The sequence below is a fragment of the Phoenix dactylifera genome, chromosome 17, assembly GCF_009389715.1.
Source record: "Phoenix dactylifera cultivar Barhee BC4 chromosome 17, palm_55x_up_171113_PBpolish2nd_filt_p, whole genome shotgun sequence".
NCBI classification, from domain to species: Eukaryota; Viridiplantae; Streptophyta; class Magnoliopsida; order Arecales; family Arecaceae; genus Phoenix; species Phoenix dactylifera.
In genome coordinates, this window is record NC_052408.1 from 7572018 (window position 1) to 7599492 (window position 27475).

The window sequence follows — 27475 nt, forward strand, 5'->3', positions numbered from 1 at the left end:
TTCGAATCTTCCCCTCCCCTCCTCCTTCTTTCTCCTATTTATATTTTTCAGTCCCTCCTCTTTCTCATCCCAGCCCCTCCTCCTCCGCGCTCTCTCTCTCTCTCTCTCTCTGTCTCTGTCTCCGTCTCTCTCCTGCGGAGAGCTTATAGGTAGGTTTTTTAACGAAGGAACCCAAATCCTATTGGAGTCCGCTTGTCCGGCGGCTACGGCGGAGGAGAGGAGAGAGTTGATGGGAGGACTGGGATCAAAATTGTGAGCATCGGAGGGATCGCAATGCGAGCCAGGGAGATGCACCCGCTCTGCTGCATCGCTCTCGACTGCCCCGGCGCCGGCGGTGACCGCTCACCGGAGACACCGCCGGTGGGATCGGACGGCAATGCCGGGGGTGGCGCGGTGGCGGCGGATGTCAGCGTCGCGGGTTTGCTCTACAAGTGGACGAATTACGGCAAGGGGTGGCGGTCGCGCTGGTTTTCCCTGCGGAACGGTGTCCTTTCCTACTCCAAGATCCGCGGCCGTGAAAGCCTTCCCCCACCGGTGCCCGCCGACGTCCGCCTCATCGGCGACGCCTCCGCCCGCTTCTCCCTGGCCGATCCCGCCGGCCGCCAGCACCAGCACCAGAAGCCCGTCGGCGTCGTCTATCTCAAGGTGCGTCGATCGCAACCGCAAAAACCACCAAATTTATAAATAAAAATCGCTTTTTTACCGTGTTCTCCATTTTTTATTCAAGGAAAAAAAAAGGGGTCGCATCGCATCGCATCAGATCAGGATCAGATCCCTTTTTGGCGGTCTCGAGAATTTTTCTAAATGTGGATCTGATTAAATCCAACTACTCAGAAAACAGCCTTTCCAATTCCGTCGCTTCTCTGATCTTTTATCGCCTAGATACCTGAGCTCGGGGGATCGCACCAAGAACCGTAGGGTTTCTCTCGCTTTCACCTTAAGAAAAGTGGTAGTTTGCTCATTAGCCATTGCAGTCTATCTCCAACCTTTATCTCGTCTTCACCACCATAAAAATCGCTTTTTTTTTATCGCCTTTTAACCCCGTTGTTACTATTGGGACTAAGCGTTCCCTCGCTGCAACTCTGGGAGTGGGTCACATCACCGCTGCGAGGGCGCCAGTGCTTTTGGGTCACGTCACCGCGAGTGGGGAAACGGGAATAGGGTAAGGGAGCGGTGCAACGTAACGCTGGCTTTGAGGGGGTTCCCAGTGTCGCTTCCTCCCCGTTCGAGGGAAAGCGTTGGGCTAGGTGTTTGTTTTTTTGGGTGGAAGATGATGCCTGTTTCGACTCCGTGACGGGGAAGTGAGAGAGCTCTGTTTCGTCTTCTTTGGACACTGGTGTTTAGATGCGTGTAGGGGTGTTCGGTTGGTCGCTCGTCCGTACTGTACGAGCCACCCATAAAATGGCTCCGTGGCATGAATCTTGGGTTCGCATCCAGCCTAAAAACAGCTGGATTTTGGTACAGGTGCTTGGATCTTTAAGCATGGGAACAGATAGATCGAGGAAGAGGTACAGATCAGGTAAAAATAGAATTTTGTTCTCCTTTTCTTGTCTTCTCTTTAGGAGAAAAACGTGGCGTGGAATTTAAGTGAGGTCTTTGTTTTGGCTTTGTGATGTCTTTATTTCTTCTTCACTATCCTCTTCATTCAAAAGAAAAAAAAGCATTTTTCGTTTTTCAAATTTATCCCTTTAGTTTATAACTTTATGAAGCTTTTTTCTCTTCCTTGTTGTCTGGAAAAAATAATCACCGGCAGTTTATATCTTCATACGGATATCTGGAGGAACGAATAGGGTTGCAAGATCTTATAATGTTTTGCTCGCGTATCTATTATAGTTAAAAATGTGGAGGAGGTTTGGAGTGCACACCTAAGATGAAAGGTCTGCCTATATCGTGTGTTGGATGTTATTTATGCCTTAATGTGATTAAGGGGTATGATAATTATTGTTTATATTTTTCCTGTTGTTCATATCATGATGTGGTATTGTAAGTGAAGAGAACCACTGCAGTGTCATAGTAGACAATATACATGAGGCAGCAAGCTTAGAACATTATCATAAGATAGTATTTAGTTACCATGTCAAGTTTTGGAAGACTGCATGTAGTTGGTTGTCATCTTTGATTGAGATAAGGTTGTTGCATGGATGTGAAATTTATCTTATGTGAGAAAATGAGAAGTCTGAGGTGATATTACTTTTGCTTGTAACCTGAATCCAGATGTTAGTTTTGACTCTGTGCTAGATACGAAGGCAGCCAACAAGTGATTTAGGATCTGCACTGAAGTAATTTTCATGCTCAGTTTGTTAATCTAGGTTATGGATGACACATTTCCCAAGCTTTGATGCGCATCCATGCTCCTATAGTTACTTTGTTCACCATAGTTTATACTTTATCCACTGTCTAATCAAATTATTAAGAATATATTAACAAAAAAAATGTGTGTTTGAAAAAGAAATATCCTTTCGGGGTAATGAGGCTTAGTCAGCCTGTTGGCACTATCCTTTTGTTCAGGAGAAGACCTGGTTTTGAAGCAGGATAGTATCATTTCCACTGTGTTTCTCAAATATGGCGTTGATAGCATTCAATTCTGATTTCTTATCCAATCAGAAATTCCTTTTCTTGTGATCATTAAAAAATTAATCAGTCCCTTACTTAGCCATCACAAAGTTTGTTTTTGTCCAATTATGGCCCCCCAGGGCATTAGCAATTGAACCATCATCTTTCTTTGGCAACATTTATCTTTTGTTAGATTTGCAGTGTTTGAACCTATGCCGACCTTTTAGCATTGCTTGTTAATGTCCTTGCACAAATTTTAGAAAACAATTTCTTTTTCTCTTAAATACCATAAGAAATATCATGCTCTTGAATGTGTTTCTCTAATGATTTCAAGCCTTAAGCAGCTTTTTGGCGAAGATTGAAAAAACCAGCTTATACTTTATAAGGTGACACTTTTTGTTTCTTCAAAATTATGAGCATGCCCTACAAACCTGGCAATAGCAAACTCACTAATATTTCCATTATAAATGCAAGTGGTTTGAGTATACCTAGATTAATGTTGGATCCAACACATTCAAGACCAAACTCAAACTTGACATCCTATGATGGGGAGCAAGTTCAAAAGCCGGAATCTAGGTCTCAGTTAAGTTGCATTCAGGGCTAATGACGTCAGACTGACCTCATTGATACCTAGTAGACCTATCTTGGAATAATAAAAAAAAGGTCTAGGTTAGGCCAAAGATATATAATAGATCTTGATCTCATTGGAGATTTACTTTTTGCATTCTTTATTTGGTAAGCACGGGTGACCGCTTCTGAATCCTTAACCCAATCACAGACTAGGTTAGGTCTAGATGAAGATAGTCCCAAATTCAAGTAGATAGTTCCATCTTTATTTTTCATGCATTTGTTTCAATTTTTTTTTTTTAAAAAAGTTAAACATGAAACATATGAGAGTGCCTTTTTCTTAAGCAATTTTGTTAAGTGCATATTGAATCTTGAAAAGTATTTTTATGGAATTACAAACAACACCGAACATGCCCTTATGAATCAATCTCCCTTGCCCTTCTCATATTAGTATATTTGTCAATTTAATCAAATTAGGAAGACTTAATTTATGCCCAAAATCTCCTTGTTGTACCCATTTCTATTCTCTCTATGTTTTGCATTCAATACACATACATAAGCTTAACCATTAAATTTGTCGATAGAATTGAGTTGCTCTTGTCGTAGTGGTCATCTGGACAGATTGAAGTACCAATGTTAAAATAACTAGGAACATGATGCTTGCTGAGTTTCAATAGGATGTAAAGTAATAACAAGAACCATTGAGTTTTTTTTGAGTGTATACCCTTGTAATTATTCAGAAATTGCATGCATACCCTCGCAATATGTATTGTTTCTTTTCTTCATATATATAATCTTGTAAATATATGAAACTACATGTATACCCTTGCAAAGTTATTGTTTGCATGTATACATACATATATATATATTACATATATACCCTCTACTATGTGTATGTTCACCCTTATAATTTATTCTTTTTATGCATATACCCTTATAAATTATTATTTTTTTAGCATGTATAACCTTAGTATTTGCGAGGGTATGCATGCCATTCAGATATTTATGATGGTATATGTTGTGGTTCAAATTTGGCCCAAGGGTGACCACGTCGGAGGAGTCGAGGGAGCTGTCGGCTGGAGCGGAGAAAGGGGAGCTACCTCCCGTGCGACGGCTTACCTGCATAAAGCCTCACCGGTGGTTCCGGTGAGGGCCCTTCGACGCTCAAGTTAGAATGGATCTTCGTTGGTCCAAAAGTCTCTTTAGTGTTACCTGATGGGGTTATTTATAATCTCCGTAGAGGTGTCTAGGTGGCGGAGATATGGCCTGTTCTCATCATGGGAGGAGATGGGTTTTAGACAGATAGTGCGCAGCTAGAGCTTACTTGAGGCACATTTGGTGCGTAGGCCGTTTCTGTGAATGGTAAGGTGTTGATAGGTATGACGGGGTATGGCTGGAGCAGCATGGTGTCGTTCTTGACTATCGTTGGCCAGCAAGCAAGGCATGGCGTAGTGACGTTGTAACGTACGGCCATGTAGACGGGCGTGGGCATGCATGTGGATGCAGTCGGGGGCAAGGTTGAGCTCGATGAAGGGTCACATTGTGTATTCGGCGAAGTCGGTTTGGCGGGTACTGAGGTCGGCCTAACTTCTTGGATTCCGAGGTTTACTTGGTAGGGCGCCTTGAGCTCGAGGGTCGGGGCGCATTGTTAAATAGGGCGCGCCGAACTTGGCCGGGGCATATCAACGAATATAAAGGCGCCCTGAGCTTGGCCAGGGCGCGTTAGCGAATGTAAGGGGCGTCCCAAGCTCGGTCGGGGTGCGTCGGCGAATATAAGGGGCATTCCTCTTGCTTGCAAGATATTCGTGAGTATACATCTTCTCGTTCGTATACATCTTCTAAAATATAAGAAAGGAAAGGAGCTCGGTCGGGGCGCATCGGCGAATAATCCTATGGTCGAAGGGGATCTTTAGCTCGTAGCTGACATAGCAGGGCGTTCCGGGCTTGAGCTCGGGACGTCATTATAAAATCAGAAGGGGTCACCGCAGGTCGTAGTAGCAGGGAGATCCGGCCGAGGTCGACTGAGCACCCGCCAAACCGACTTCGCCCGGTCGGGATGGGGCTATCCCTTGCCCTGAGCAGGACGATCCATTTTGCCCCCCATCAGTATACATACAAAAAAAAAAACTTATAAGGATATACACGTAAATAGAAAATTGCGAGGGTATACATATAATTTAAAACATTTATAAGGGTATATATATGCAAGAACCCAATAACCATCTTGCTTATTGCAATTATTTGGGGTTGGCTTTATATATCCTTATTTGCGAAGTTTTCCTATTTAGGGCCACTTTTAATTTCATTCCAAGCTTCTCTATATCCTTTCTGATAACTTCTATTCATGTTATCTTAGGTCTTCTCCTTTTTTTCACATCACTCAATATTAGGGGTGCAAATGGGTCGGGCATGACCCCGACCCAACCGGATTTCTTGTTCAGATCCTAATTTTGGATCTAGACCCGACCCAATTGAAGATCGGATCGGGTCTACGGTTATAATTTTTGACTCGAATGAATTGGGTCGGGTCTACGGTTATAATTTTTGACCCAACGTGTCATTCGGGTCAGGTCGGGTCCAGGTGTTATTCGGGTCGGTCGGGTCCATGTATGACCCGAACCCGACCCAAAAAATTTGGGTCCGAGTTCGGTCTGGGTCAGGTTCGAATCCAGGTTGGGATCCGGTCCGGACTTGCTGCTTTAATTTATGAATGAAGGCAAGGCATGGAGTTAGCAGAGAAGGGTTTTCCTGCTGCTTTAATATATTCCTCTTACCTCTCATCATCGATTCTCTTATAAAATTCTTCTCTCCTTGATAATTACCTCCCATCCTTTTTGTTTCCTCAGGAGAAGCGGCCATTATAAGACCCGATCCGGCGCCCTTACGGCCACGAATCGGCCCTGACGGCTGCCCGACCCTCCCCTCCCCTCCCCCTTTCCTAGTGCGACCCTTCCCTCGCCATACCGCTGCCTCTCCCGCCGCACTCCTCTGCCACCCCTCCCATTGCATCCTCCTAGAGTCCTGTCCTCTCCGACCTCGAGCGCCTCCGATGCATCGGCAGCGGCACCGTCTGGATGGTCTGGCACCGCCCTACCGGCCGGATCTACGCCCTCAAGATCATCTACGACAACCACGAGGACGCCGTCCGCTGCCAGATCTGCTGCAAGATCGGAGAAGGGTTCATATCTACCACTGCGACTCCTTCCATTTCCATTGCAATTTTGCATGGGAAGGGAGGAGAGGGGCCACCCATATGTATAGCCGTCCCATCATCATTAAGGGCGACATGACATTCCGCCACGTGTTATATGACGATCGGCTGTTGCCCTAGGGAGGCGTGAATGTGCGAGTGGGCCTCAAACTCCCAGGTTTGGCCAAAAGCTCCGTAGATTGTGGGTCTGTGGGCTGCGAGCCTAAATGGGTAATTCGGGTTCAGGTCGGATCAGGTCGTTGGATAAACGATCCAAAATTGATCCAAAAAAGGGATCGGGTTGGGTCCGAGTTGGGTCAAGATTCAGTAAACCCAGATCCAACCTGAAAAATAGAACAGACTCAATTTTAGGATCCGACCCGGCCCCGCGGGTCCTTCAATTTGGTCGGGTCGGCTCGGGTCACTGGTCAGCTCGGGTCACGGGTCAGCTGATCCATTTGCAGCCTTACTTAATACATACTAAAGTACTTCTCGTTATTGGAGCCTTCTCATTTCTTTGTTATAAATATCAACGCCATCTTGATTAATTTTCCACCACTTTTGCTCTATTTATGCGATTTTTTCTCTAATATATTCATTTCTCGGTCTAACTTTTCCTACTTTTACTATAGATCCATCTTAATGTTCTCACTTTTACCTTGTTCAACTTGTTTTTGGGAACTTTGGGGCGTTTGGTATGGGGTGATCGTCCCAGGATCAAGGATGATGTGGGTGGAGTTGATGAGATCACTGCATTTGGTTGCACTATGGTGATCCTACATGGCGGTGATCCTAAATCACCTCCACTCAAATCACCGCTCAACTCGGTGGTGGGATATTCGTCCTTGAGGTCGGGAATCCAAGATCACCTCATGGCAGTGATCCTGGGTTGAAAGTTAAAGACAAAAATATCCTTCAATTTAGCAGAAAAATTGATATTACAATATACCATCAATATAATATGTCAATGTTATATATATATATAATATTATGTTGATATTATATATTATATTAATGATATGTATTATATTATAATATATTACTAATCATATTATTATTGAAGGATAATTTTAAATTATAGTAGAAATACATTATTATATTTTATATTTATATAATGAAAATATTTAATATATTACTCCTGTTTACCTTATTTTTTAAATCAAAATAATTATTAGTATTAAAAAATCTATTATAAGTATAAAGAAAAATATTAATTCTATAATGAAATATAAAATATTTTTATAAAATTAATAATTTATAGGAGTAATAAATATATTTTTATAGAATATATTCATAATTAATATATTAATAAATTTATTAATATTTTATTATAATATATTTTATATGATTTATTAATATATGATAAGGGCTACTAAAAGTAGAATATGTGACGAAATTATGGAGTTATTATAGGAATTAGCATATTGACTTACATTTTTGATTCATGAACATTAAAAATATATAAAAAATCAATCTAAGATATATCAGGAATATTTGTAGTATTGTGTGGTCGATGATCTTGGATCCCCGTACCATATCAAACAAGTTATTCATGGATATCCGAGAATTTTTAATCACTGGACCATGGCATACCAAATACATTGATCTTAGACCACTGAGGATCAAATCACCCCAGCATTTGGATCACTGGGGATCTTACATCACCGTGGTGATCTTGTTGGGGTTACCAAACTCCCCCTTTATTTATTACCAAAACAACATTGCATGCCTTATCAATATGTAGAACATTTCCTTAAGTCTTCAAGGTTTTCATTAATCACATAATATTCCAGATACACGTCTTCATTTTATCCAACCTGTAGATGTATCTTCACCTCTCTCTCCATTATTTTATATAGTAGATCCTAAATAACGAAATTGATCACTCTTTCATATCTTGTCCATCAATCTTAATCGGAATGTCATCTTCATTTCTGTGTTCCCACTTAAATTACTCTTGATATATTTTATCTTTTTTCTACTAATATTTAAACTCTTATCCTCTAATGCTTTCCTTTATAAATACAATTTAGTATTTAATCTAGTTTTTATTTCATCAAACAACACTATATGAATATCATGAGTACTCTCGTCTATAATTAGTGCAAAAAGATATGATTAGCATCGATCCCTAGTGCAAACATATGGTGAGTCAAAATATACTTGTACCCCAATAATTCTTAACACTTTGACATGGGTGCTTAAAGAGAGTCCTTTTCAAACGGGGGAGCCAAAAAGAAATTTTGTCTATGGCGATTTTGACACGGGTGCTTAAGGAGAATCCTTGTCAACCGGAAAAGCCAAAAAATAATTTTTTATATGGCAATTTATTTTTGGTTTATGCCTAAGCAAAGGCAAATTTTAGAACGCCTATTTATGGTGTTTTTTTCCTCAAGTTTAGGATGCTTTTTCTTACGTTTTTGGTCTATAGTGTTTTTCTTTCTCCTCATGTTTAGGGGTATTGATCGTAATTGCTTGAAAAGCATTCCAAACGTGCCTATATAAAGGCATGCCCTATGTTATGTTTTCAGAGAATTTAATTTGAAGTTTGAGTGAATTAAGGATTAAGCCTTTGGCTTGACGAGTTCCTTCTTTTGGGTGTTCTGTATCTCTAGGCATTTTTTTAGGTGGTGAGCATGTTCTTGCTCCGTATTCTTGTCCATTGTTCTTGTCCTTGGAGTTTTGGGTTTACCATTATTCTCAAATTTCTGGATGATTTTGGTTTGCTTGTTGTTTGTCTTCCTCCATTTTTATTTTCCCAGCATCACACTTGTCAAATGGTAGTGAAAGCTAGCTCAGTATCATGAACTCACAACCCAAAAACTTAAGTTGATGGGAGGAGGACCGCCCTGGCAAATAAATCCTTATGACACCTCTTTTATTGGTCAATGTGGGATTGTGACAATCTTCCCCACCTAATCTCATGATGCCCTTATCACGGTTGGCTCCTACTCGAGAGAGAGGGGCTTGGCTTGGCTATGGTCCTGGGTCCTACTTGATTCTACCGGATCCTCCTCAACCCTGGTATCCCTTAATGAGGGGCCACATGACCAATAAAGGTTGCGATGTATAATGGACTTGGCTTTGATATCATTTGTCATGGACTCGGCCCAAAAGTTTAAGCTGTTGGGAGGAGGATCGACCCAATCTAATAAATCCAATGTGGGACAATGACACCAGGCTCCTTGAACCTATTCATGGCTAGGTTGGGTTTTACTAGAATGGGCAACGGGTCGGTCTTGGGCCAAAAGTTTTAGGCCCATATAGGTTTCGGACTTGATCGGGCCAGCCCATGACCCACTGGCTTTGTGTTAGTTGAGCCTTAATTTTTTATCTTCTTTCCATGATCACTTCTCCCCTTTATTCTCCTCTCCACGGTCATGTTGACTCTGTCGGACACCTCCCACCTCCATTGTTGTCCTTAGTAAGTGATGACGTGAGTAAACTGTGGTGACCTTCAGTGGAAGGGAGCACGTGGTGGTGGTGGCATCCAGTGGATTAGGCGGTGACGGTGAGCAATAGAGAGGGTGGTGGCAAGCAACGAAGGGGATTACGTGGCAGCAGCATTTGGCTAAGGGGGATATGAGGTGGTGGCGAGTGATAAATAGGAGTGTGCGGTGGTGATGTGCATGCAGTGGCAGACTAGAAGTATTGGCATGTAGCAAAGGGGATCAACTGGTGGTGGCAAGTGATGGAGGGGATCACTAATTTGTGGCGAGTTGTGGAGTGGAGATCAGCTTCTCTTTTTTTTTTTCTTTTTCTTTTTCAGAATATGGCGAGAAGGGTTTCTTATATGGTATTGGGTCCTTGGCCGCTTCTAGGCTATGCTTTGGCTTAGTTATGTTGGGCCAGGCTTGGTCTGGTCCTAATAATTTTTGCAATATGGGCTTGGGTTGGGCTTGGGCTGTTGGCTAATGTGATGGTCCGGGCCTAGGCCTGAGGCGGACCAGCCCAAGATCAGCCCTTTAGCAACCCTATTCAGGAATGAGGGTGGCTGTTTTATTGGGATTCAAAAAGTTTGTGTCTAAGGAGCATTTTTTATTTCATGTGAAGATAATAATATTACTTTCAATAGACGTTCCATGTTCCTGACCTACTTTTGTCAGACAGTCAATCGAAGTCTTGGCAATTTGTTGAGAAACCATGTTGGCGAAAAGTCAAGGTGGTGGATCTCATCTTTGCCTAAGTTTTGGTACATTTGTGGTACATGAAATCCACTTGAATGAATATGTTTGAAATTCTGAAGAGAAGGAATCCTGCTTGTGTTCCAGATTTGGCCCATTTTAAAGTTGGAACATGATAGTATGAATGCTGGTTACTGCTGAAGGGATGTGAAATTGAATACAAATGCAGGATGCAAAGCAGCAGCTTCCTGTCATTGAATGGTGGAGGAACTTAAAGAAGGAAATGCCTGATGATCATAAAGAAAGATTTTCTTTCGGTGAAAATAACTAGCTTCGCAAGAAGGCTTTCCATATGGTCTTGAAGAAGATTCAAACTAATGTAAATGGAGTTGAGTTTCGACAGTTTTAATATCTCTAAAATCTGAAAATGCTCTACATTTCTGAGTACAAAGGAGTTTTATCCTTATGTTAACTCATGCTAGCATCTTCACTTCAAGTGACATGCTAGTTGAAATTATCACTTGCAACAGTGTGATTGGCTCTCAGGTTTAATGGTAGATCTAGCTAATAAATTTCTTTTGTGCAAAAGGTGGAGAAGATTGTCAAAATAGCTGTTGATGTTATGAATCTAAATGCTCAAGTCTAGTTCTTTCCGTTTTGGGGGGGACTACTTAAACTGATCCACCAAAGTATGTCAGAAGCATAGTGAGAAGCATACTTTATAGTGCATCACTGGTTTGTTTTCATTAGAAGCATCTTTATCTTGCAAAAAAATTACTTTTCTGTAAAAATTTTGATCAAGTTAATTCCGGATTGGAGTATCTAGGGTCTATTTTTAGCTTGTTATAGGGTTCATTTCTGTAATTTATAATTAAATCACGAGTTATATCTACTTCTGGAAAGGTCAGTTATTGGGGGCTCTTTTATAATTTCTTGGCTTAACAATCAATGAGCTGTCACATCTGATAGCAGTGCTGGTGAATATTTACACTCAATCTACTGTTGGAGGGGCTCTAATATAGTAGTTAAAATGAGTCCATTAGTGCTGCTATAGCCCAATTTCTGAGTCCTATAGCTGCTTAACTATGTTCAACTGACTGCCTTATAACTTAGACAAATAGGTGTTGATGGACAGATTTTGTTCTAGCCACTATTCGTTATCTTCCTTTGAACAACAATAAAACCGAGCAGCATGGCTCCAATTCTTTATTCTTCTTTTCACTTTTTTGGTGAGTTTCTCTATATTACACAGTATCAGGGAGATCAATTTGTTATTATCCTTTTGTTCTACCTTTTACAGGCAAGGTAACTTCAGAAGTTGAAACATAAGCTATAGAACATTATCATACGGTAATACTAATACTAGCTTATAACACACTCATTTGATATAATGCTAGTGCTGGATATCGTTTCCCCAGACGGCAGTCATATGTTGTTCCTCACAACTTGCTTGGAGGACAGTATACTCTGTGTTACTCAATGGCCGGTGGACTTAATGGAGTATTGCTTTGTGAAGTTTCATATGCACTATATCGTTTTTGTTTTACTTCTCTGATTCTTAAATTCTTGGTGTAGAGATATTGTTCATAGGAAAGAAGACAATTGACAATAATCTGCTGGGTCTCTTGAGTTGGTAATGCAGTTTCGTATATTGGTTATTCAGTTTTTTAGGATTAAAAATGTCACCTGTCTTAAATTTTTATGCATTACAGCAATTTCCTTTTCATTTTCTCTGTGCTTCCTTTAGTCCTTGATACATTTTCTATAGAAGGGAAAACATCATTATTTTCTTGGTTCTTTTATGTTGAAAGTTAAAACCCAAAATTATGGCAGTTATAATTGATTGATCAATATAAGTGGCTACTGACTTCTGTCATACATGAATGCTTGTTACATAGCCCAGCCATGTACCCTCCTCCATTTGGAACCTTGGGAGGTTATTTTTTCCCAAGGTTTAGACCTGTTTGTTCATGTTATTTCTTTCAAGGAAGTGACTAGTAGTGCTCCCACCATTATCTTAAAAATAAATAAAGAAAAGGTGAGTTCGGATCTGTGCCTGCGAGATACAAGATGATAATATAGTTGTTCTCTGGATGATACCACAAGTGCATCTGAGATGCCATCTCTTTGTGCTGTATCATTTCAATAGAACACTTCTAAGAGAAATTGCTCTGCATTTTAAAGTCTGGTTTGTTGTATATTTGGCTAGATTTGATAGTGAATTATCTTATTTACTTGTATATTCTCCACAGATCTCATCATTTCGTGAGAGCAAGTCCGATGATAGACGATTCTACATATTTTCTCCTACAAAGACACTTCATTTGAGAACTGGTTCAAAGAAAGATCGTGTGGCATGGATTGAGGCTTTGGTCTCAGCAAGAAGTGTATATTCCCTGAGATCATTGAGTGAAAAGATTTCATTTACCCCCAATGACATATCCTTTTCAACTGCAAGGCTTAGAGATCGTATGCATGTGGAGGGCCTCAGCGAGGAACTTATAAAGGACTGTGAGAAGATCATGCTGTCAGAATTTTCAGAGTATCAAAAGCAATTAAGGCTTCGATACGAAGAACGTTTAAACTTGTTTGGAACATTTCAGCCACAGTTCGAGGTATCCATATGCTTATTTAGGTGCAGTTTTTACTTCAACAATGGATTTTTGCTGCAATCATGCTTAGACTTATTGGTAACTGATCTAACCTTATGGTTTGGTCATATTGGAGAAAGGTTGCATCTAGTCTTATAGCTCAGCTTGGAGAAATTATTATTTACACAAAGGACTATGGTTTTGTGTTCGTTGATTATTCTAGATAAATTTGCATGCGAGTTGATTATATGTGATAACATAGCTTTTTAGTATGATTTCTCTGGTTTGCCATTCATCAAGGTTGAGCAATTAAGATCTAGTATCTTCTGTAGGGTCTTGTCTAAGTACTCCTTTTTCCTTATGGACTTGATCTTAGTAATGCTTTGCAATTCATTTTTCGCCCTTTTATACTGTAAACACTTGTCTGAAACTCTGCAGGTTCTAGCTATTAAAATTCAATTCTGACATGGTTCAGTGCATGGATAATATAATGCTTAAATTTAGGGTAACAAAAATCATCTTAGTTGCTACATTGTCATAATCAAAGAAAACTTAAGATGCGGGTGACAATATCTGGAAAGTTTCAAACTGCAAAGATGATGGCGTCTCCAAACATCCAGTGATCATCATTACAGGCTTTCCAATTAAGGTGGATTATGCTGTGATGCACAACCCTAAGTCTAGAAGGTTCCAATTAGAACAAAAAAAGAATCTTTGTGGAATCCCCCAAAGTGTAAATCTACCAACTTATAATGCGTTTCCATTTGATAAATATTTGAGATAATTTTGCTGTAAGCTCTTGTTTTATTGCAAGTAATTTAAAAGGCAATATTTGTGAATGAGTAACCAGGGGGATTGCATAAAACTTAGGTAGAGGGAGGTGCTTAGGCCAATGCCTAGGTTACATTTCTGGCTCTGCCCCTGCATGGTAGCCCCTTCTAGTTGCTTTTTTGAGGTATTAGGTTCCAGTTTAGCGGGTTATTGTCAAGTTGGAAGCTGGTCTGAAAATATCTTGAAAGTTTATTCCCACAAAGCCAACTTATCTAGATGGAATAATGCTTGTTGGTTAAGGTTGAGGACTAGCTGAATAGCTTCTCCATTATACATTGCCTCCTGGAGTATATTTTCCAATGTTGATTTTTATAATTTTTTCATTCAACTATCTCCTTGATGAACTCATCTATATTATCATCTACGAGTTCTAAAAGGGGTATTAGTGAGGTGTATGCCTAATTTGTAAACTGTTGCATTTTTTTCTTGTACATGATGTATGTGGCTCATTTGGTGTCCATCTTGTCTATATCTTCTGGCACGTGCCTTCAATTGCTCACCATTGCTTTCTATTGAAGGTTTCACACTTTCACATATGAAGGGATGAAAGGTTTCCACAATATCAACTACTATTTTTTTTATCGAAATAAGCTTGCTATACCCAATTTTTGACATGCCTGCCACAATGTTCTGTTGTGACCTATGATGTGCTTTTTTAGGTTGGCAGATTTAGTTCTAGACTTGAGCTGCTATTCATGCTTTGTTGCGTTTTGTTCATTCCATCAACGAAACTTGTGGGTCTGACCCCTCCCTTTCTCTGAAAATATCTTCTTGAGACCTGTGCAGCAGGGGAACTATAGATCCGTTGTAGTCTCATTCCGTTGATAATCAAATGATTTCTTTATGAATCTTGCTTGTCTTCTTTTGTATGGGTTATGGGCCTTTCCTTTTTTTTTTAAGGTTGAAAGATCATTTTATTATTTCATATGTTGAAATTTTATGCTTACTGCAATATATATATGTTTTCTCAGGAAGTTAATGTGGAAGATGAACCAACAATCCATGGGCGCCAATTGAAGTTAATGGAAACTGAATTTTCTAGCTCCGGACATGGAAAATACAGTGGTATGGTATATGTTCGTCAAATCTTTTATATTTGATTTTCTCAAGTGTGAGCATGTTCATAAAATAGCAATTTATGTCTTGTATAGCACACTTGTCTTCTGATTGGTCCTTTTTAAGTTTTTTTTTCTGAAAATTGTTTTAAGCTTCAATTTGTCAAAAACTAGAGAGGTGCTTGTTTTCTTATAATCTATAATTCCATCAGATTCACCTTTTCAAATGATGCAAAAAAAATGAATACTAGTCATGGTGATTGAAATGCTATAGTTAGAAAAGTGGTAAATGGATATTAGTTATGTTATTTGGCAATGCTTTTATTAAGAATCTTTTCAAACAGAATTTATATTGGAATGATGGCGAAAAATATTGGAGCTCAATGGGTCTAATGTGTGTAAGGTCAGTGTAGCTCATGGTGTGCTGAACCGGCCGGTACGGGCCGGTTCAGCACGTACCGTACCAGTCAAGACCTTGACCGATATAGTTCAGCCGTGGAAAATGGTACAGGGCCCATATCGGCTGGAGCCGAGGAAGAAGAAGAGGAGGGAGCGAGCAGAGGAGGGGGAGGGAGAAGGAGACCTTGGTGTAGCTTTTTTTTTTTTGAATATTTTAAACCAATAACACAAAATCTATGTGCATGGATGATCGCAGCATTTTGTGTGGGCCGATAAATATTGTTGTCACCCATTCACACTATTTGTTTAGTGCTTGAGCATGAATAGAAGTGGTGATTTTCTATATAGGCATTCATGTGAACTGAACTAATGATGCTAGAAGATATCTGGATGTTTCATGTGCAATTAGACCAACTTAATTGATTCGTGATGCATGATGATGCAAAACATTGTTCATAATTAGGCCAACTTGCTTTTTTATGTAGTTTTATGAAATTACATACGTGTGTGTGTGTGTGTGTGTGTGTATTAACCATGAACTGGCAAAGCACACCTGCCTGAGGATCTGCATACCGCTTAGGCACTATATAGTACCTCAACTGCCTGCATATAATGACCCTTTTTTTGATGCTTTGATCTTTGTTTTTATTAATTATCAGCACCAGGTCTTATTAGGGCATATGCTCATTATTGATTTTACTCTGCATGCATGAGATCTTCTTCAATTAATATTCATGGCTACCTCACTGTAAGTGTATAATCTGTGCCCATTAAATCATTTGCTGCAAAGTTGTCTCTAGTAGCTGTGGAACTTGCTGCTAATGTCTCACTTGAAAATTGATATACTGCTTATTTTTCTTGATTATATTTATGTTTATTCTATGTTCTCATGCTTCCTAATTTTGTTCAGAGTACAGTACAACGGAATCATCTGAGGATGTGGAAAAGCAAGAAGAATTTGATGAGTTGTCAGATGAAGATGAGCCTTCCTTTTTTGATACAAAGGAGTGTTTTAGTGACTCATTTGATACCTGTGCTTCTGTGACAAGGGATACAAACCATACAAGTCAGAATTGCAGAAGTGATAATAGCACAGGTGATGCGGAGATGATGCATGCTGAAATAGAACATAATGTTCATCATGCATTTCCTCATGTTGAAAGAAGGAAGAAATTGCCAGAACCTATTGAGAAGGAGAAAGGCGTTAGCCTTTGGTCAATGATTAAAGATAATGTTGGAAAGGATCTGACACGAGTATGTCTGCCAGTTTACTTTAATGAGCCGTTATCATCCCTTCAGAAGTGTTTTGAGGACCTGGAATATTCATATCTCTTGGATCAAGCTTATGAATATGGGAAGATGGTAAAATCATAAACAGAACTTTTCTTGCATTTCATCATTGACATGAATTGTATGTTTCTAGCTTGATATGTACCTTGGAACTAGCTTATGAATATACAAAATGCAAAGATCACACTTTGAATATACCTTATCTTTGATATCAATGGTATGTTTGTAGCTTGATGACATAGAAATTGATAATAAAGATTAAATTCTCAACTTCATGAAATTCTACCCATTTAATTATGTGTCCAACTTAGTTCTCATTAATATCCTAGGTGTATTTGTATGTCACTTGTATGTCATAACCTTCTATTAAGTGAATTTGTGCCCATATTATATATTTAGTCATGTAAAGTTTTTATGAGATTGGATTACTTATTCTTGATAACTGCCGTATATAGTTATATAAGAATTATGTGCTGTAGGTTCTTATGGACTTTATGATGGTCTATAACCTACTGTCAGCATATGTGTTGAATATTTGAATTATTTCTTATATAGGTATATGTACTCGGAATTTTCCTCTTGTTAGTTGATTCTTTGTGTTGCTATGTCTTGATAACTTGCTCGTCAATTATATGAAAGCAAGACATCTTCCTTTTGGGTGTTCTAGTGTGTGTTAGGGACAACTGGAGGACAAAATTGTGGTGAATTAAGATGGTATGGACGTGGACCTTACCATAGGAGATGCTTGGGTATGTTTTGAAGGGTCAGAAAGGAGGTAAAAGTCATGTGATGGCAAAGATGTCAGTTCATGGAAAAAGATTTGCAGAGCCAACCCTAAGTAGTTGAGATAAGGCTTGCTTGATGGTTATGGTTAGTCCTTTTGATCATGATTCATCTTTCCTTAGAACTCTAATCACATCAGGATGCATCTTAGTTCTCCCCCACCCCCACCCCCACCCCAATGAACAGTTTTCTTATGAGACTTGCACCTGCACAACTGCCCTTGCTACTACAATGTTAAACAAATATTTAGAATGACGGAGTTCTATCACTCATGGACACTCATGCATGTCATGACAGCATCTGACATTTCAAAGATGGGGTGTGTTGCTTACATCAGCCAAAAGTGTTGGCGCTTGGCTTTTTTGTTAAGACTGTCCTGTCAATGAACACCTTAGGACAAATAATGATAGCTGCTTTTTTGTTAAGACTGTCCTGTCAATGAACACCTTAGGACAAATAATGATAGCTGAATTTCAGCTAAGTGCTAAATGATACTAATCCCAAGCGTCCGAGCTTGTCTATGAGGTGTATACCTTGTTCTTTTTTTTTGTTTAATACTATTATGGCACTAAAGTAGGTCTTATTTACTTGCAGTTATGTTGGCTCGTCAACCTTGTATGGTTGTTAACATATGTGTGTGTGCATGCAATGCTTTCAAATTGTTTTGTCTCATCTTGGGTTTTTAGGAAATTGAAGTATAGGGCACATTAGGGATGCTGGACGCTTGGCACATGCCAAATGTCCAGGTAAAATTGTCGCTACTACCTTGCTTTTATCTCTTTTTGTTCTTTTTCTTCCGCTTCATTAATAAGTCTGATAGGCTAAGTTACACTGTATCACATCTACTATATTCATTTAATTAATGCCTCCTACCTACCCTTAAAACTCTTGGTTAGAAACTCCTCCGTCTGTTCACATACATTCGTATAAATCCCGCATAATTGGCAAGCTAGTCTGCCAAACTTTTCTCCTTTTGCAATCTGTGAGTTATTTTGAAATCTTGCTTTTTGCCACATATGTCCTGGGACATAAAGTAAGTTTCTTTTTGCCAGAAGTGCTACTGGTTATGTAATTTACCACCACTTCAGGATCAGTTTCTACCAAGATTCATGTGCTGCTTGTCAACCAGTTCATTCAACTTGTGAAGTTACCACCTTTTTTTAATTGTGGAGTCCCACCTTTTGAATTTCTCTGCAACTTGTGAAGTTACGCTGCCATTTCTATTTATATTGACATCCAGATTTATAGTTTCTAAGCATTTCCTCTTCCTCTGCATGTTGTTGTTATTATGAATGTTTAATCCATCTGTACATAATTATTAAGATGATTTAAAAAGCATACACGTCAGTGACCACAAGCATCTTTTTGGTCCTTGTTCTCCTCCTTGTAACTGTCCTCATTACTGCAGGGGGGATTATAAAATCTAGACTCACTCTGATAGATTGGTTACGTGGTTTGAGAACTGTCTAGTTCCTTGCAGATGATTTAGGCACATGACATCAATTATAATGAGCAAGTTACAATTATGAAGGATGATATCATCCTTTGACCCAATTTCATTATTTCAACGAAATCAGTGGTGGACTGGTGGTTTGCTGATGTTTTTCTCAGAAAACAAAAGGAGTATGGCATTTGTGCATAAACTTACCTTTATCTCTTTTATGTTTGGTCTATTTGTCTATGGATTGGTGGATGCTTTTCTTCATGGTGATAAATTTCAGGAAGTTTATGTACTGCTTTCCTTTTTGCCTTCCAATCTAGGAATGCAGCATTAGTTGCATTCATAATGCCTTTATGCCCTTGCAATTTCTTTTCATTTAGCTTCACTGGCTACAATGTGCCTCATTATTGTTGTTATATTCATTTCATCCCCTCACACCATACTCTCCTTGTGGCTCTGTTACTGTTCTAGTCTATGTTAATGATTATTTTAAGTGCTATACAATTTAACAAAATGCATCATTAATGTATCCTCCATATCTAATCATATATTTTGTTAAAATTATATGCTCAAGATTTCTGTTTTCCAATTTAGCTATCAGTCTTTAAGGTTTTACAAGTTTAAATGAAAGGTATAAATTCACTCAATTACATTAACATAAACAATTGCCTTAATGTATAAGAAATGAACTAAATGGAATTTGAACGTCTTTTGTTTTTTTTATGGTAAAGTAAATAGAATTTGAAAATCAATAGGGGAAATTTGCCCCTTTGCTCTAATCCTGTTATTCTATGTTGAATTTTCTCTTGAGAATGTTGAAAGCTAATTTATTGAATTGACTCGACCCTAGTTTTCCAAGTCAGTACATGCTATTTCCTTTTCTCGCTTTTGTGGTTAAACATCATATGCTTCATACTTCATGTAACTTTTAATCTTCTTATCTTCTAGGTTTTGTCATGCACACTTTTCTATAGTATATCTTCTTTGTTGCTATGCTTTCCTTTTACTAATTCTCTTATGATATTATTATTGTATTGATCACTTGTGATCAATTTTTACATAGTTGAAATGGTTTGTCGAACCGATATTAGAGGGTGTACCGGCAAGCAATCAATTTGGCATGGTATGGGTTCGTAATGTGCCGTTCCCGGGCATACCGAAATAGGGAGAGCCGAAGAGGGAGGGGGAGAGGGAGAAAAAGAGAGAGAGAGAGAGAGAGAGAGAGAGAGAGAGGGTCGAGGGAAACCCCAAGCCTAACTCTTGGAGCAAGAGAGATAGTGCGAGGAAGAGGGTGTTCACAAGAGAGCCAATGGAAACCCTAACGCTAACCTTGGATAGGGAGGGATAGGGAGGAGGAAGTGAGATAGAGATAGATAGATAGATAGATAGATAGAGAGAGAGAGGAGGTCACCAGTGGCATGAAAACCCTCAGGGGTAGGGGATGTTTGCAAGTGGGGGGAGGGGGTGCTCTCTGGAAACATCACGATGAGGGGTGGAGTGGGGACTTAAACCACTGCCAGGTTTAGTAAGTGAACTAGAGGCATGAACTGATGGTGATTTTTAAGTGAACTGGGAGAGGGAAGGGGTTTATAACCAAGCCGATGCGACCTTGCTGAAGTGGTCCAACTTGTGACCGATTCAATTTGGTATGGGCCGAACTGCTCAGTTTGTGTTGGTTTGGCAAATGTTGGTTGAACATATGATGCATGTGAGCTTATTAAACAGCCGATGTTTGTCTTTTCCTTTTGTTGGAGTCTTTTTATTATGTGAATTCCTGAAATTGTTTCTTCTGTTAAGAGATTTTATTTGGATTATGGAATTAATGGCTATAAAGTTTCTACTTTTTTATGTATGATTCCTCTTGTGAATTAAATCGGTAGATACTTTTCTCTTAACTGAGAGAAGTTTCCTTCTGCAAAGATGCACTTTGATGGCTTTCACAACCATTTCAAAATCCATTTCTGGAATTGTCATGGGTCTTTTATTGTTATCTCTTTGTATCTAGGGGAACACTCTCATGAGAATTCTGAAAGTAGCTGCCTTTGCTGTCTCTGGATATGCTTCTTCTGATGGCCGACTTTGCAAACCGTTCAATCCTTTGTTAGGAGAAACATATGAAGCTGAGTGTCCTGAGAAGGGGGTTCGTTTCTTCTCAGAGAAGGTTAGTTATTATTAACTAATCTATCTAAAATGGTATGAGATATCTTGCACTATGTCAAATGAATATTTCTTCCGATCTTTACTTTTTTCACTATCAATGAGCTTCATATCTGTGTCAGATTGGGATTAATATGTATCAGAAGGATTTCTTTTCTGGGATTTTTGCCTATATGCTGCTTAAAAATATCCTACCCTTCAAAAAGTATCATCCCTAATTTGTTTTGACTGGGTCGAGATTAATTATATGACCTTAATTATTATAATTTCTTAAAATTTTATGGGGTATATCTGAAATTTTGTGCCAATGGTTGGGCTGTCAAATAGATGAGTTGTTTGTGAGCGGCTCATGTTTGACTCAAACAGTTCAAATTCATCATGCTTGTTTAGTAAACAAGCCAAGCTGGAGCTAGGCTTGGCTGTCTCTTGCTTGGCTTAATTAGGTTCTGAATAGAAAACAAATAAATAATTAATATTATATAATATTATATTTTAATAATTATTTATTAATAAGAATATGTTGTTTTCATTTATTGGTTAAAGGCTAACATAATCTATATAAAATGTAATTTGGAATAGATCATTGGGATACTGTAGTGGAAATTAGTGTAAAACATACGTATTTGTGAAAGCCTCTAAAGACCTCTGACTCTCACCAGTTCTCTTAAATGAGCTGGTCGTGAGCAGTTCGAGTTTGGATCAAGGGTAAATGAGCTGGCTAAAGCTCGGGAGGTTTACAAAATGATTTTGAACTTGAGCTAGGCTTGGGTTACTCTTGAGAATGCCCAGTTTTTATGTACTTTCAGTTTCTGAAGGGTGTTAAAGAAATTAAGGACTTCTCGAGGAGTGGAGATGTGAAAATTTTTGAAGTGGAAAATGGGTAAAATTATATCATCCGGCTACTTTTTGTTTGGAAGATGTTGTCCAACGACTGTGCCCCGCTGGGGAGCCAGGGTGGGTGCGCCTTGTCTTCAAGTTTCATATTTTTGATGGAAAATATTTGCAACTTTCAGACTTTTTAGAGGGGTATATGCATATGCATTCTCACTTTTCGAGATGCAAATAAAAAAAAAAAGCTCTTTGAAGGGTATATGTGCAAAAATCCATTCATTTTTTGGTTAATGGCGCTAAAATTGAAGCATAATAAATCTTAGTAAATAGCATTTTTTGTAAAACTAAATTTTATCATTGAATTTTGTGAAGTGCCTTGGCAATCATTTTCTGAATTGCTATTGCATGATAATGCTTGTTAATGAAAGAACTTATGCTATTAAGTATTCAGTCTCATATACTCTAAGGCATGTTGTTTTCTATCATGTAAGTTAAGATTTGAGACTCTTGATTACTTTTTGGTTTATTGGTTGCAGCAAGAATTTAAAGCTTACTGTAGTTCACTTTTGCTAAGTTGTTTGATAATATTCCGAACAATGAAGGAGTCTAAGATGCATTCACCCATGTTGAGAATTGCATCCTTGAAATCAGGTTGTCTTCCTTACTGGACATAATACTTAATATTCAAAGGTCTTGTTTTTTTTTTTTGTTAAGTTTGGAAGTTGTACATTGAGGATTTGATGCTTAATGTGGCAAGAAGGCCAAGGATTTAGAGATGTGGTATTCCTGATAAAATTGCAAGTCATGTTATGAAGTATATTGGTCTAAATATCATTCATCTTGCATAGTTAATCAGCTCAGCGAATGATCTAATGTTACTCTTGGAATCCTTTTGTTTATTTTTTTTTTTGTTTTGGTATGCGTGTGTGTGTGTGTGTGTGTGAGAGAGAGAGAGAGGCGGGACATTGCATTTCAATCCTATGATGTTGGAACTTGCCCATCAATTAAATAATTTTATTTATCCAGGTGGGCCTCTCTCCCTTTTTCTCGTAAAATAAAAGTGAATAACTTAACTTGCTCCCTCAAATTCTTCTCAGAATTTTATGATGGATATTCACAAATTTCATGATTATTGACATTCATATCCCGTTGCTGCGAAAACATATGAATGCAAAACAATCAATTGTAATATGTAGTTCTCTCTCATTACTTGCTATATGGCCCAGAATGTAGGATTTCACAATCAGTTTATTAGCTGTTAATCTAATCACTAGTTTCTCAGAATCATTCAGAATAACATAAGCTAGTCCGAAAGAGTTTGTTAAAACTCTATCCCTTAATTTGATTCTAAGCTAATAAACTTGCACGTTTTGAGCTTTTTATGGAAATTAGCAAATTCAGTCTTTTTATGTAGTATTTTCAATAATCTTTAGTCATTGCTAACTTATACCTGAACCCTGACCTTTTGAGTATGAATATAACTATGTGTAATTAATTTACATATATCACATTTTTTGGTTGGATTTTGGTTCTTTTGGAGTGTTTGCTAATTACATATTCTGTTTAGATGCTGGCTGGTAAGATTTTCACGCCGGGGCTTTTCTTATGAAAATACACCAGAAGTTGTTGATTGAAAAACAGTTAGTGGTTGGAGGGGCATAAGTAGTTCATTCCATCAACATGATAAAGGAACATGATTTATAACCGTGGCTGGTGTCTTTGAATTAGTCTACTTGATTACTTTCCACAACATAACATGCATGCCTTTTTTTGCAACCAACTACATCCTAGCATGTTAACATGAATATTACCTTCAGAAAACTTGCCTAATTTGTCTTGTGCCCTTGTTTTTCAAAAATCTGTTTAAGATGAATCTTTGTTTTCTTTAACTCCAGATGTTAAATTTTTTATAACTCAGACGCACGAGAGGGTTTTGTATTTGAATATGAGCCTGTTCATCATTTCCATTAATAGGTCAGTCACCACCCCATGCTAATTGCCTGCCACTGTGAAGGCAAAGGTTGGAAGTTTTGGGGTGACAGCAATCTCAGGTCAAAATTTTGGGGGCGATCTATTCAACTAGATCCAGTTGGCATTTTGACCCTGGAATTTGATGATGGTGAAATATTTCAATGGAGTAAGGTGTGTAGTGTAATTGTTCTCTTAAGGTTTGAGAAGCTCAATTTTTTTAACTGTGATCATATTCTGCCTTGTCAAGCAATTGATCATTTGCTTCTCAATTTCAGGTTACAACCACTATTTACAACCTCATCCTTGGTAAAGTATACTGCGATCATCATGGAACTATGAATATACGAGGCAACCGCCAATATTCTTGTAAGCTCAAGTTTAAAGAGCAGTCTCTCCTTGACCGCAATCCTCGTCAAGTAAGAAGTAAATTGCTGAGCCATGCATTTGATCATACTTATTAAGCCTTCCTAGTGAAAAATAGCTAATTATGCTCTGCAGGTGCAAGGCTTTGTTGAGGATGTCATGGGAACTAAAGTAGCCACCTTAATGGGAAGATGGGATGACAGCATGTACTATGCCAAAGGAGATCATATTTCCAAGATTAAGGGTTCTAATCTAACACAGAGTGCTTCCTTGCTATGGAAAAGGAACAAGCCTCCTACTAATCCCACTCGATACAACTTGTCATCATTTGCGATTACACTAAACGAGCTAACTTCTGAACTGCAGGTAGACATGATGTGTAATGTCAGCTCGGTAACTTTTGCTTTTTTTACTCTTATTCATCTCTATTTTCTGTTCTAGTTATCTGATCCCGAATATTTGATCACGGATTAAGGAGAAGCTTCCACCTACGGACTCAAGACTTCGTCCAGACCAGCGGCATCTAGAGAATGGGGAATATGAGAAGGCAAATACAGAGAAGCAACGGTTGGAGAAAAGGCAGCGAATGGTACTCTCTCTCTCTCTCTCTCTCTCTCTCTCTCTCTCTCTCTCTCTCTCTCTCTCGTGTGCGCTTGCACCCATGTTTATCTAAAGAAGTATCATCTCACGTGCATTTGTACTGTATCAAGCTTATAGTGCTTGTAAACCAGCATCAAAGGAAATCTTCGGGATATTATCCCTTGCATGAATTCCGTGGTCCTAAAATGCTATAGAATACACTGGGAGTGAGTCCTGCAGTGGTTAAAGTAAACTGGAAGGCTGATGGACAGCCCACTGAATAAAAACTTCATTTAATGCTCCAAAAGTTGCTACCCAGATTGCCAGTTTATTTGCTTCACAGAAGACATGGCTTGCTGTAAATGCTGACAAATTGAGAGAGAGAGATTCGAGATTCAAAAAAACAGAAGGGATGGTATTCATTGGCAACATTAGGAAAGTTATCATCCGGTTTATAATAGTTGACGTGTTACTTTCTAACCACACGATATATAATACATCTCCCATCCTGCATGAAGTTAAAGCAATGGGAACAGTACATCAAGGAGATGAAGGCCCACAAACACTTTGAACTCTGGGATCTTTGCTTGGTTTACTTTACTAACCAGAGCTTTGACATTGCCAAAAAGGATGCCAAAATGCTCTAGTTTCTCTGTTTGCGGTACCAGCAATTCTCACCAAAAGAATTACATAGAGGCATGGCAGTGTGCCAATCTCTTTGAAAATGTTATTGTTGTGGACATTTGAATTTCTCTATTTTGCTCCCTAACATCTAGCTGTGAGCACATGACCGCATCATGTAGATACATAATTGCATCTTTGTGATGCTAATTATGTAGTGTTTTGACATTTACTGCATGGTCATTGGTTTTGCAGTCAAGGAAATTGCAAGAGAATGGTTGGAAGCCAAGATGGTTCCAAAGAGACTGTGAACATGATACATATCGTTATATTGGTGGGTACTGGGAAGCAAGAGAAGAAAAGAAGTGGGATGGATGCCTGAATATATTTGGCGAAATTTTGGAGGATACAAATTTTTCTTCCTGCAAATAAGAACACCGAACACTCAATGAGGTAAATGCTTCACTTAACTTGCTGCAGGCTCTGTAATTATGAACAGCGCTAGCCACTGAAAACATGTGACCCGCACACGGGACCATCTGATGTGGCACTTGTCTAGCTTCTCACGGTACAGTTGGTGACCTAGTTGTGGACTGTCACTTTAGAAGCTGTCCACTGATTGTGAGGCATGAAGTTGAACAGCTATGGGTTTTTGTTCAGTTATATATATTTTTTCTGTTTATTTATTGCTTACTTATTGTAACAGCAATATGCTTACGAGTCCTTAATTTCATAATTGCAGATCCATTAGGGGCAATGCTTTCAACAGTCGGTCTGTTAACAACGAAATTTTAGTCCTTTACCTTAGACAAGGCGAAGTCCAATCTAGGTAAATTTTGCTAGCAATAGCATGGCTATGAAAATATGCAGATTACGTTATGTGATGATGATAACAGTCATCCCAATTTTTTCCCCATCCAAATGTTATTATTTGATGTACGTTTTCCATTGTTTCATCTACAATGTCATATTTTAACTGCCAACTATTTTGTATGACATTTTTTTCCGATGTGATCTGGACTTTTAAACAAGGATTACCATTATAATGTATATTTACTTGATCTCTGCCCAAACTGTTTCTAATTTCGCATGCACTTATTGTTTTTGCTTTATTCTTTTCTTGGGGTGAGTTACCGTTTTATATCTTGATGGAAAAGTGCATGGTGGGCCTTCCAACAAGTTCATATGTAACATTCATCATGATCTACATCACTCAGCAAAAAAGACCTCAAAATCGAGTGTCTAACTTCCACAAAATGTAGGGGCTAAAAGCTAAACGATCATTCAATAACAAAACAAATGAATTGGCTTTACCTATGCTTGAATCCAGGGCTAACATGAATTGAAATAATCATTGTTGATGATTATGGGGAGAATGAAAAACTATTTAATATTTTTGTTGATTTTTTCTGCCGCATCCAAATATAGATACAGGTAACCTTTGAACCTTGTAACAGGATAGTTTATTATTTTATTTTAAAAAAAGAGAGAATTAATGCCATAAGCCAGAGAGAGTAACTGAGAACAAGATTAGTTTGCTTCAACTAACTGAGAGCAGGAAAAGGTTCGTAATATTCTATTTGCTGCGCGAACGAAACTTTTTCATTAAGATCAAATGGAAAAGGTTAAAAAGAAACTGTATGATGAGTGGATATCTGAACAGGTCTCGCCTTCTCAAGTCCGAAGAAGATGTGTTATAATATGCATTAGTCTCCACAAGGAGGACTTAATATTTACAAGTTTATAAACATGATTGGAGTCTTAACAATATTGTCATAGAACACAGCCATGCTGCTCGTCTGAAAGAAATAGGGGAGAACAAAAGGGTGCAAGAGCTATAAGAGAGGCTTCAAGAAGCTTTTCGATCTATTGCAACTCGAAGAGTAAACTGGGTGAATGACCATCCTTCTTGAGCGTTATGTTAGTAGCTGTGCCTGCCCTCTGCCAGGTTGCACGCTTAAAAAGCATCCTTTTTTTCTCAGCAGCTGGAAAAAGAGCCATAGTTTTATTAGATATATTTCTCATAGGAAAGACTCAAACCTTCTTCCGCATGGGTTGAGCGCGCATCTTTCGCGCGCGAAATAAGGATTAACCTTCTTCCACAGAGCTTGCTCCTTTTTTTTTTTCCC

General features: G+C 38.7%; 1 protein-coding gene across 4 annotated transcripts; it reads left to right on the forward strand.

Moving 5' to 3' along the window:
- On the forward strand, positions 1–26419 carry LOC103720871 (oxysterol-binding protein-related protein 2A-like). Of its 4 annotated transcripts, none has more exons than XM_039114830.1 (11): positions 5–645; positions 12687–13049; positions 14828–14921; positions 16221–16672; positions 20830–20985; positions 23787–23954; positions 24059–24199; positions 24282–24512; positions 24616–24735; positions 25602–25799; positions 26089–26419. In XM_039114830.1, the coding sequence occupies exons 1-10, from the start codon at positions 274–276 to the stop codon at positions 25776–25778; spliced, it is 2274 nt and encodes a 757-aa protein (XP_038970758.1). In that variant the 5' UTR covers positions 5–273; the 3' UTR covers positions 25779–25799; positions 26089–26419. The 4 variants fall into 4 exon arrangements, with proteins under 4 accessions (XP_038970759.1, XP_038970758.1, XP_008809037.1 ...); XM_008810815.3 differs by having other exon boundaries at positions 8–645; positions 24622–24735; XM_039114832.1 differs by lacking the exon at positions 5–645 and adding an exon at positions 1180–1519.
- The last annotated feature ends 1056 nt before the right edge of the window (positions 26420–27475 follow it).